Genomic DNA, 12,444 nt, shown 5'->3' with positions numbered 1-12,444 from the left:
AGATATATTAGGGGGTGGGGGAGTTTAAAATTTTTGATCAGCTGTGAATTATGTTCCGTGTGTCACGCAAGTGAACGGTGTCCGTCAGGTGTGTCACAACAGATGAAAGGTTGACAACCATTGCTCTGTATTAACTCCTTTAGAACCTCAGTCCTCTTTTGCACCTTTTTTTAATACTGAGGAAAAACCCTCTCTTTTCAGGTAAAGCGAGAGAAACAGAGAATTTCTCTCCTTTTGGATTTCAGCCTTTAATTGCAGCCTTTCATCTAAACGCTGCTCCTGTTTTCCTCCTTTCCTTGTGAACCAAAATCTGCTCTAGTAATAATCCAATCCACTTCCACTCCTTTCCCCCAGCCCCATTGCTCCAATCACCAACCCTTCACAGTGCTGTCGTGGAAAAACAAGCACATTTTCCCTAAAAAAAAAAGCCCAAAACAAGTGATATCCGTTCAAAAACAAGCCCCAAAATAAACCCAATTTTTTTTACATTCTGTGAAGTTTAATAATATGCCAAAACACTCACCCGGCAATAGAGAAACCAGAACCAGTGCTTACCCTGACCCTGTTCTGCATGCTGGCTCTGCACTGTTAGCGCCTGGCCTCCCGCCTCAGGAAACCATAGCTCAGCCAATCGTGAGATGCCAGACTCAGAGTTGTGGCTCAATTATTCTGCCAGCACCAACAAGCCCAAAAACAAGCTATCCGCGAATACAAAAAAACCCTGCGTTCTTAAAAAGCTAAGCGGAGGGGGGGGGGGGGGGGAAACAAGGTTGGCAACACTGACCCTTCAATGTCATCAATCCTCTAGGACTACCTGAGTTGCCCTCTTTAACTGTCAGGGTGAACTATTTTTTTAATCACCAAAACATGCTTCCATTTCCCCTGCACAATACGTGCCTTTCTTTAATCAAATGCTGGTCCTTTCCCTTTAGCAATTATAATCCTTCTACATGTGCAAATGATCACAATTTAGTGATCCTCTTTTTCACAGTAAGTTCAATAATTTGCATATGAATGTGGCCCTTCCCCCCAGCAGCACACTGAGGGATTAAAATGTCATATAACATTTTTCTGCCTGCCAGTGAGCCCTAAGCAACTCTCATTCTGTCCTCAACAACACAAATCCTGTCTCACTCAAACCTTTCTTCAGAGGGGGGTTTCATGAGGTGTCACCAATGACCGGGAAAAGAGAATAATTACCTCCTCTTTGCTGCTGGTAATTCCCTCTTTATGCAACGTAGCATCTTTCTGGCTTTGGCTGCTGCCACTCCTATTCACTTGTTCAGTAGCCATGTCTGTTTTATAATTCCCACCTTAAGTAATTCCCTTATCCCTTATTTGTCCTGTTTGTCTGTCTGTTGAGCAGGGACTGTTTCTTACATGTTCAATGTACAGAGCTGCGTATGTCTAGTAGCGCTATAGAGATGATAAGTAATAGTAGCAGCAGTAGTAGTATAGTTTAAGCACCTTGAGATTCTCAAACACTGTCATCCTGAAGTCCCTCTCTTGGCCCGAGTCAGTGCCAAGGGTGGGCTTAGGTGGGCCCATGCCCACCCACTTTGGGTTCAGGCCCACCCAGTAGCAGCATACCTATGATGTGGCTGGCAGGGATCCCCAAGCCCCACCAGCCGAAAACTCCCAACAAGTGTCCCTCCTGCATACCTTGTAAGTAGCAGCCCCACAGCCTTCCCTCTGATGTATTTCTGCCTAGGCGGAAACAGGAAGTTGCATCAGAGGGAAGGGTGTGGGGCCAACATGAGCAGTGGGTATTAGTTGCTGCTCGCTGCTGGTGAAAATCTGCTATTTAAAAGGTATGCAGAGCAGTGGCGTAGGAAGGGGGGGGCGGTGGGGCGGTCCACCCCGGGTGCACGCGCTGGGGGGGGTGTCAGCTCGCTGGTTCTCTGCTCTTTTCTGCCCCGGAACAGGTTACTTCCTGTTCCGGGGCAGAGAAAGCAGGGAAGCAGTAAAGCCGACGCAGCTCCCAGTGATGTGCACTGGGGGCGGATCGGCCCTCCCGCCTGCCCCCCGCTGCAACTCCAGGCTCCGCCCTTTCTGCCTCGCCTCACCCCACGCGTGGAACAAACTCCCTGAGCCCATACGCCAGGCCCCCTCCCTGCCCATCTTCAAATCTCTGCTTAAAGCCCACCTGTTCAACGTCGCCTTCGGCACCTAACCTCTACACCTCTACCCAGGAAATCTAGACTGCCCAACTTGACATTTCGTTCTTTAGATTGTAAGCTCCTTTGAGCAGGGACCGTCCTTCTCGATTTATTTTGTACAGCGCTGCGTAACCCTAGTAGCGCTCTAGAAATGTTAAGTAGTAGTAGTAGTAGGGTGCGTTTCAGGGGGGGGTGCCCTCCGGAGGGGGGGGGGCGCCGTGCACCCTCGCTACGGCACTGATGCAGAGACCATATTGCATGCAGGTGAGAGAAGGAGAGACCAAATAACTCGTGGGACAGGGTGGAGTTCTGCCACTTATCTTGGACCCAGGCCCACCCAAAATTGTACATCAGCCTCTCGCCCCCTACTGCATGTACAGCCTTACTTTAGAAAGGATGTGCAGGCTAGAACTGACACGTTTAGAGTAAGGGGGTGAACAATTCCGGCGGTATTTTAGAACAAGTTCTGCCAGTCAAGAGCCTATTCTAAAATACTTGTAGGAAGACACATTTAGGTGCCGGCAGGCACAAAGGTTTAGGCCAGGCAGGCACAGACGTGTGGCAGCAGTGGACATTTAAGAGAAAACAAAAACAGCTACAACACAAATGAACAAAACACCGGACCTAGACCAGTAGGTGCAAAATAGCAACCCACACCTGTACCGGATGGCACATACATGTGTGGAATGCCCTCCCGTGGGAGGTGGTGGAGATGAAAATGGTAACGGAATTCAAACATACGTGGGATAAACACAAAGGAATCCTGTTTAGAAGGAATGGATCTGTGGAATCTTAGCGGAGATTGGGTGGCAACGCCGGTATTTGGAGAATAAAACCGGTGCAGGGCGGACTTCTACGGTCTGTGCCCTGATCGTGACTGAATAGATAGGGATGGGCTGGAGTGTAAATTTTAAGGGGCTTTGACGTTAGCTTCAGAACTTTTAGTACAGGAACAGTGCTGGACAGACTTTTACGGTCTGTGCCCTGAGAATGGCAAGGACAAATCAAATTCGGGTATACATATAAAGTATCACATACCATGTAAAATGAGTTTATCTTGTTGGGCAGACTGGATGGACCGTACAGGTCTTTATCGGCTGTCATTTACTATGTTACTATGTTACTCTTTGGGTTTCTACATGGAATGTTGCTACTAATTGGGATTCTGGAATCTTGTAACTCTTTAGGATTCAAGAATCTTCAGAACTTTTAGTACAGGAACAGTGCTGGGTCGACTTTTACGGTCTGTGCCCTGAGAACGGCAAGGACAAATCAAGGTCAGGTATACATATAAAGTATCACATACCATGTAAAATGAGTTTATCTTGTTGGGCAGACTGGATGGACCATACAGGTCTTTATCTGCCGTCATTTACTATGTTACTGCCAGATGAGCACCCACCTAGTCATTAGACACATCCGAGCATTAGTGTGTCTTCTGTAGATAATCAGACTTGTAAGCTGCTATGTATTTATTTATTTATTCATGACATTTATACCCCACATTAGCCCGAAATAGACTCAAGTTCAATGTGACTTACAAACAAACAATAAAGTGAATAAAACGTAATAATGTACAGAATATAACACAAATTACAATAAGTTCAAGAAGCAAATGGGGATAGTGTATCAAATGTGCGAGTGTGTGCACATCTGGGAAACAGTGACCATCAAACGGTTTGGTTTGATATAACAGCTGAAGTGGAGGGCGGCCACTCTAAACTCAAAGTCCTGGATTTCAAGCGTGCTGACTTTAGTAAAATGGGGGAATACCTGAGGAAGGAGATGATGGGCTGGAAGGACGAACAGGAAGTGGAAGGGCAGTGGTCCAGGCTGAAAGAAGCAATAAATAGGGCCACAGACCTTTATGTAAGGAGAGTAAATAAAAGCAAGAGGAAAAGGAAACCGATATGGTTCTCCAAGCAAGTGGCTGAGAAAATAAAGGCTAAAGAGTTGGCGTTCCAGAAATATAGAAAATCTCAAGAAGAGGAACACGGGGAGGAATACCGGATGAAACTGAAAGAAGCCAAGAGAGAGGTACGTCTGGCGAAGGCGCAAGCGGAAGAACAAATGGCTAGAAATGTAAGGAGGGGCGACAAAAATTTCTTCAGGTATATTAGTGAAAGAAGAAGGACTAAAAAGGGAATTGTGAGACTAAAAGATACAGCAAACCGCTATGTAGATAATGATGAAGAAAAAGCCAATTTACTAAATAGATACTTTTGTTCAGTTTTCACTGAAGAAAATCCTGGAGAAGGACCACGAGGGACTGGCAAAAGTACACCTGAGAATGGAATGGATATAGCACCGTTCACGGAAGAGAGTGTGTATCAATAACTTGGAAAGCTAAAGGTGGACAAAGCCATGGGACCGGACGGGATCCACCCCAGAATATTGAGGGAGCTCAGAGAGGTCCTGGCGGGTCCTCTTAAAGATTTGTTTAATAAATCCTTGGAGACTGGAGAGGTTCCGAGGGACTGGAGAACGGCGGAGGTGGTACCTCTTCACAAAAGTGGTGATAGGGAAGAAGCTGGAAACTACAGGCCGGTAAGCCTCACTTCGGTTATTGGAAAAGTAATGGAAGCCATGCTGAAGGAAAGGATAGTGAATTTCCTAGAAGCCAACAAGCTGCAAGATCTGAGACAACATGGTTTTACCAGAGGGAAATCGTGCCAAATGAATCTCATTGAATTCTTTGATTGGGTAACTGGAGAATTGAATCATCGACATGCTATAGACGTAATCTACTTAGAATTTTAGCAAAGCTTTTGACACAGTTCCTCACAGGAGGCTCTTAAATAAACTAGATGGGCTGAAGATAGGTCCCGAAGTGGTGCACTGGATTAGGAACTGGTTGACGGACAGACGACAGAGGGTGGTGGTAAATGGAGTTCACTCGGAGGAGGGAAAGGTGAGTAGCGGAGTGCCTCAGGGATCGGTGCTGGGGCCGATTCTGTTCAATATATTTGCGAGTGACATTGCTGAAGGGTTAGAAGGTAAAGTTTGCCTATTTGCGGATGATACTAAGATTTGCAACAGAGTGGACGCCCGGGAGGGAGTGGAAAGCATGAAAAGGGATCTGAGGAAGCTAGAAGAATGGTCTGAGGTTTGGCAATTAAAATTCAATGCGAAGAAATGCAAAGTGATGCATTTAGGGAGTAGAAACCCACGAGAGACGTATGTGTTAGGCGGGGAGAGTCTGATAGGTACTGAGGGGGAGAGGGATCTTGGGGTGATAGTATCCGAGGATCTGAAGGCGACGAAACAGTGTGACAAGGCGGTGGCCGTAGCGAGAAGGTTGCTAGGCTGTATAGAGAGAGGTGTGATCAGCAGAAGAAAGGAAGTGTTGATGCCCCTGTACAAGTCGTTGGTGAGGCCCCACCTGGAGTATTGTGTTCAGTTTTGGAGGCCGTACCTTGCGAAGGATGTTAAAAAAATGGAAGCGGTGCAAAGAAAAGCTACAAGAATGGTATGGGATTTGCGTTCCAAGACGTATGACCAAAGACTTGCTGACCTGAACATGTATACCCTGGAGGAAAGGAGGAACAGGGGTGATATGATACAGACGTTCAAATACTTGAAAGGTATTAATCCGCAAAAAAAATCTTTTCCGGAGATGGGAAGGCGGTAGAACGAGAGGACATGAAATGAGATTGAAGGGGGGCAGATTCAAAAAAGATGACAGGAAGTATTTTTTCACGGAGAGGGTGGTGGATGCTTGGAATGCCCTCCCGTGGGAGGTGGTGGAGATGAAAACGGTAACGGAATTCAAACATGCGTGGGATATGCATAAAGGAATCCTGTGCAGCAGGAATGGATCCTCAGAAGCTTAGCTGAAATTGGGTGGCGGAGCAGATGGGGGGAAGAGGGGTTGGTGGTTGGGAGGCTAGGATAGGGGAGGGCAGACTTATACGGTCTATACCAGAGCCGGTGATGGGAGACGGGACTGGTGGTTGGGAGGCGGGAAATACTGCTGGGCAGACTTATACGGTCTGTGCCCTGAAAAAGACAGGTACAAATTCAAGATATGAGTTTATCTTGGGCAGACTAGATGGACCATGCAGGTCTTTTTCTGCCGTCATCTACTATGCTACTATGTAATACATGTGCAGTAAGTAACCAGGGATTTAGACTATCTCAAGGACAAACAAATAATTAAGGGTGGATAGGTGAGAGCATAATTAGGAAGGACTAGATGGGAAATGAGATTAAGAAAAGGGTGTGGGTAAAATTCAAATAGAGTTATTTGTATTCAGAAAGGCCAAACTGAAGAAATGTGTTTTTTAGAAGACTTCTAAAAGTTAGGTAATCATCTTGATTTAGGAAGAGAATTCCAAATTTTGATGCCTTGATACGAGAAATTAGCAGAGTGAATTGTTTTATATATCACAGTCTTACAGATAGGGAAATGTAAGACAAGATATTCTCTAGATGATGAAACAGCATTACGAAGGGGTTATTCAATAAGATTATTCATATATGATGGGGCTTGACCATACAGAATATATTTCAAATTATGCATTTTCATTCACCAAATTCTCTCTCTTATTGGGAACCAAAGAATATTATTGAACGTTAAAGAATGTTATTCAGCGATAAGTTCCACAGAGACAGTTGCGGTCAATGAATGCTGGAAATTTAATTGTGCCCCCCCCCCCCACCGTTGAATCACTTTCAACCAGATGTGACTAGGAAAGGATCCTTTTCGATTGCTGGGCCTTTCAAATGGAATCATCTGTCAGCTGGACTGAAGTATGAAACTCATTTGTTGGCATTTAAGTGTCAACTGAAAGCACATTTGAAGTGTTTGGCTTTTCATGCTACTGCTGGTCAAGTATAAGGTTGGTGCCTCAGATATTTCTGCTGTCTGCTTATGAACTATGAAGTAGGTTAAGTTCTGACACTTCAAGATGCGATTAATTTGCTCTATACATACTTTAATTCTCCCGACTGCACTGAATATACGGATCCATTCATTAGTCATCACTCAAATCGATTACTGTAACTCCCTTTACAAAGCCCTTTGAGTCAAAGACAACCACCGCCTTCAGGACATTCAAAACACTGCTATTCGTCTAATCACCAATTCACATAAATATGACCATGTTACTCCATATCTTAAGGAAGCCCACTGGCTTCTAGTAAGCCACCATATTACCTATAAACTTTTACTGCTTGTCTTCAAAATGTTGCAAACAGAACAAGCCCTCTATCTCTTCCGCTACTTTGTTTCTTACTGCCCAGTTCGAACACTAAGATCAGCACAGCAAAGTCAACTAGTCAAGCTATCGAGAGACAATTCACGAGCACACAAGACAAAATATTTTCAGTCTACAAGGCCCCCAACTTTGGAACAGTCTTCCAGCTTCCTTTCGCTTAGAAACATTGCTTGAGAAATTGAAGAAAGACTTAAAAAACCTATCTATTCAATAATGTATACCATTAAACATCTTTCAGATGGCACCTTGGAAAACTCTCGAAGGGACTGTATGTTTTTCCTCCCCACATCTGTCCTATTTAATATTGTAGTTCTACCCCCTTTCCTTTAGGTCATGTCTAAATGTCTACCTTTTACTATTTTCGCTACTTTTTTTTTTTGTTACATTTGTACCCTGCGCTTTCCCACTCATGGCAGGCTCAATGCGGCTTACATGGGGCAATGGAGGGTTAAGTGACTTGCCCAGAGTCACAAGGAGCTGCCTGTGCCTGAAGTGGGAATCAAACTCAGTTCCTCAGTTCCCCAGGACCAAGTCCACCACCCTAACCACTAGGCCACTCCTCCACTGTTGCTACTATTTGAGATTCTACATGGAATGTTGCTAGTGGAATAGGAACATTCCATGTAGAATCTCCAATAGTATCTATTTTATTTTTGTCCCACTCATGGCAGGCTCAATGCAGCTTACATGGGGCAATGGAGGGTTAAGTGACTTGCCCAGAGTCAAAAGGAGCTGCCTGTGCCTGAAGTGGGAATTGAACTCAGTTCTCCAGGACTAAAGTCCACCACCCTAACCACTAGCCCACTCCTTTCTCTCCTTAGATTGTAAGTCGCCCAGAAGGTCACCCGTAGGGCGGGATAGTAAAGAACTAATAAACTTGAAACCTGTGTTGTTGTGTTTTTGCTTTGGTTGTTTTATGTGTTTATATTGTACCTCGCCCTGGATAAAGGCGGGTTATAAGTAATAACTTTACATCTAATGATTGGGAGATATCCTTAGCTAAAAGCAACGAAGACAGGAACAGCCGTGCAGAATGGCTGAGCCAAGAGAGCCACCTGTTACTGCCTTGGCTTCCAAGAAAGTCATTCCCTCATCTGCTTGCAAGAACCTGTTTAGTCCTGCCCAATTTCCTTGACTTTGCCTCTCCTTTTCACTGGTTTCCATCCTCCCGCTCTGTACCTTGAGGATTTCTGAAATGCTTTTATAACATTTCCCCCAAACCTTTAAAAAGCTTTGAAACTGTGTGCTGTAATAAGATCCAGTTTGACTGCTCAGCAACATATTGATTTTATACAGTTTCCAAGGCATGATTTTAAGTTTATTTCGTTTTTCAGTCAGACTAAAGGGGAAAAGCTAGTTCGTGAGTATTTTTGTGACAGCAGGAGGCACAAAGGACTAGATTCGGTAAATGGCTCTCAAAATTTGGCATAAAAAAATTGGCGCTGAATGGCATTCTGTAACGGGTGCTCCAGGATTGGTGCCCATTATAGAATGCTGCGTAGCACCGGGATCCAGGGGCATAGCCAGACTTCAGCAGGAGGGGGGTCCAGAGCCCGAGGTGAGGGGGCACATTTTAGCCTCCCCCCCCCCCGCTGCCACCACCACCACCAACTTTGACCCCTCCTATGCTGACGACCCTCTCGATCCCCCCCTCCCGCTGCCAACCCATAATCGCCGTCACCTACCTTTGCTGGCGGGGGACCCCAACCCCCGCCAGCCGAGGTCCTCTTCTTTCAGCGCAAGGCTTTGTTCTGTTTCTTTGAGTCTGACGTCCTGCACATACAACATGCAGGACGTCAGACCACTGCACTGACCCAACCCCCACCGGCCGAGGTCCTCTTCTTCCAGCGCAAGGCTTTGTTCTGTTTCTTTGAGTCTGACGTCCTGCACATACAACATGCAGGACGTCAGACCACTGCACTGACCCAACCCCCACCGGCCGAGGTCCTCTTCCAGCGCAAGGCTTTGTTCTGTTTCTTTGAGTCTGACGTCCTGCACATACAACATGCAGGACGTCAGACCACTGCACTGACCCAACCCCCACCGGCCGAGGTCCTCTTCCAGCGCAAGGCTTTGTTCTGTTTCTTTGAGTCTGACGTCCTGCACATACAACATGCAGGACGTCAGACCACTGCACTGACCCAACCCCCACCGGCCGAGGTCCTCTTCCAGCGCAAGGCTTTGTTCTGTTTCTTTGAGTCTGACGTCCTGCACATACAACATGCAGGACGTCAGACCACTGCACTGACCCAACCCCCACCGGCCGAGGTCCTCTTCTTCCAGCGCAAGGCTTTGTTCTGTTTCTTTGAGTCTGACGTCCTGCACATACAACATGCAGGACGTCAGACCACTGCACTGACCCAACCCCCACCGGCCGAGGTCCTCTTCTTCCAGCGCAAGGCTTCATTCTGTTTCTGTGAGTCTGACGTCCTGCACGTACAATGTTCAGGACATCAGACTCAGAAACAGAACGAAGCCTTGCACCGGAAGGACCTCGGCTGGCGGGGGGTTGGGGTCCCCCGCCAGCAAAGGTAGGCGATGGTGGGTTGACGGCAGGAGGGGGGTCAAGAGGGTCATTGGCAGGGGGGGTCCAGGCCCCCGTGGCCCCTCGTAGCTACGCCATTGCCAGGATGTATGCTCAACTTTGGTTTGTGAGGAGTTCCACCAACTGAAACGAAGTGGAAATCTCAACAGGCAAGTTGGCTGGGGATCTTCTGCACTGTACACATTTGAAAGCAATGCCCCTCCTATGGCCACACCTCCTTTGCAGATGTTAGGCGCTATTCTAGAAATGGGTGGCTGTGTTTTTGCATGGATCTGCTATTTCTGCCCTTGCATCAGTTAGAACGCTTTTCTGTGCCGAAAATTCAGCAAGAAAGTAGTGCCTTAATATTCAGTGTCATAAATAGCATTCCCCTGAGTGTCTGTTGCCATGTGTTGAAAGTTAATGTGCCAAAATGAGACCTTGTGGTTCCATATTGGTGAATCCCAGCTACTGTCTGCCATACAAGGGGATGGGATTGATATACTGCTTTTCTGTGGTTACAATCAGTGGTTTACATATAATATACAGTCACTTATTTTGTACCTGGGGCAATGGAGGATTAGGTGACTTGGCCAGAGTCACAATTGAACCCAGTTCCCCAGGATCAAAGTCCACTGCACTAACCACTAGGCTACTCATTCCACCAATAAGAGCCAACCTCATCAGTGATGTCACAATGGCTTGATTGCCCGATACTTCTGATATTGTGATGTCATAAGGGAAAGGGGTAAAGGGAAATGGGACTTGATATACCGCCTTTCTGAGGTTTTTGCAACTACATTCAAAGCGGTTTACATATATTCAGGTACTTATTTTGTACCAGGGGCAATGGAGGGTTAAGTGACTTGCCCAGAGTCACAAGGAGCTGCAGTGGGAATCCAACTCAGTTCCCCAGGGTCAAGGTCCACTGCACTAACCACTAGGCTACTCCTCCACTAGCAACATTCCATCTAGAATCTCAAATAGGGAAAGGGAACTGGGACTTAATATAACACCTTTCTGTGGTTTTTGCAACTACATTCAAGGTGGTTTACATAGTATATACGGGTATTTATTTGTACCTGGGGCAATGGAGGGTTAAGTGACTTGAGCTGCAGTGGGAATTGAACCCCAGGGTCCCCTGCTGCACTAACCACTAGGCTACTCCTTCACTCCATATGATACAGGGACTTAAATGCCTCTTCCCGTAATCTTTATAATTTTCTCTCTCAGATGTATGACAGTGGGACTGACCTGTGTGAGAATACCTGGGGAGAATCATTCAAGGTGAGCAACATCACTGGCCACTGCTTGGAGCTTAATGAGAAGGATGAGCTTGTGGTAAAGACCATCACAACTGACAAGTTGAAGAAGGGCAACCAAAAGAATCCTTCAAGCCAGAGCCACAAGGAGACACCAGCAAAGAAGGACAAAGAGAAACATGCATAAAACAAGTGAGTAAGTGTGAAATTACACAACTGTGTCTTACCATTCAATAACAGGCTACTCCCGCTGCAGCTCTCCTGCCTGACAGGGTCTGTGGGGGCAGATTAGGGTACACCTGGGAGATATTGCTCTGTTAGCCCTTATTAGCAAAGGGGTCAGTTTTCCAAGCTGGTGGTCAGTGTCTGTTTTAAATGTCACTTGCACTGTTTTAAACGGAACGTACATTCAGTACTATTATATAGCATGGGCGTAGCCAGACTTCAGCGGGAGGGGGGTCCAGAGCCCGAGGTGAGGGGGCACATTGTAGCCCCCCCCCAGTGCTGCCGCTGCTACCACCACCACCAACTTTGACCCCCCCCCTCTGACGACGACCCTCTCGACCCCCCCTCCCGCCGCCAACCCTCCCCCGCCGTCGCCTACCTTTGCTGACGGGGGACCCCAACCCCCACCAGCCGAGGTCCTCTTTTTCCTTCGAGGACGTCAGACTCAGAAACAGAATAAAGGAAGAAGAGGACCTTGGCTGGTGGGGGTTGGGGTCCCCCGCCAGCAAAGGTAGCAGACGGTGGGGTGGCGATGGGAGGGGGGTCGAGAGGGTCATCGGCAGGGAGGTCCAGGGCCAAATCTACAGGGGCCCAGGCCCCCGTGGCCTCACGTAGCTACGCCCCTGTTATACAGGCTGTCACTGACTACTGGTCAATATCTGTATATACAGATGTTCAGCTCCTGGTGCTAATTGAGGGGTTTATCATGGAACATACAGTCCTTGCTCTCCCAGCACGAAAACTCAGAAACAGCAGGGCAGCAAATGGCTCTTAGAGTATGCTGGGCCTAATTCTAAGAAAAATAATGCTATTTATAGTGTACTAGTAAAAGAGGCCCGTTTCAGAGCAAATGAAACGGGCGCTAGCAAGGTTTTCGTCGCCAACACCCCCCCCCCCCTCCCTCCCTCCCTGGCCAACCCCTTCATTGTTCTGCCATAGCTCCACCCCAAACATCATGACGTTTGACATGAGGGCGGGGCCCGGAGCGATTTCCCCCCCCCCCGCCTCCCTCCCTGCCAACCCCTTCGTTGTTCTGCCATTGCTCCGCCCTTGAG

At 47.1% G+C, this 12,444-nt stretch overlaps 1 protein-coding gene across 3 annotated transcripts in view; it reads left to right on the top strand.

Moving 5' to 3' along the window:
* The window catches only part of LOC115471728 (riboflavin-binding protein-like), a 62,261-nt gene that overhangs the window by 27,749 nt on the left and 22,068 nt on the right, over positions 1-12,444 (top strand). For 2 of the 3 annotated variants that reach the window (XR_003942406.1, XM_030205526.1), the window contains exon 6: positions 11,136-11,356. Coding sequence is in view for 2 of the 3 variants with exons in the window: in XM_030205526.1 (XP_030061386.1) it covers positions 11,136-11,351 (216 nt within the window). In the remaining variant the exon portion in view is untranslated. Of the gene's footprint in view, positions 1-11,135; positions 11,361-12,444 lie in introns of all 3 variants that reach the window. The other variant, XM_030205527.1, reaches the window with a different exon arrangement.

The sequence above is a fragment of the Microcaecilia unicolor genome, chromosome 6, assembly GCF_901765095.1.
Source record: "Microcaecilia unicolor chromosome 6, aMicUni1.1, whole genome shotgun sequence".
NCBI classification, from domain to species: Eukaryota; Metazoa; Chordata; class Amphibia; order Gymnophiona; family Siphonopidae; genus Microcaecilia; species Microcaecilia unicolor.
Note: the sequence above shows the minus strand (reverse complement) of the source record. Positions and strands in the feature narration are given on the sequence as shown.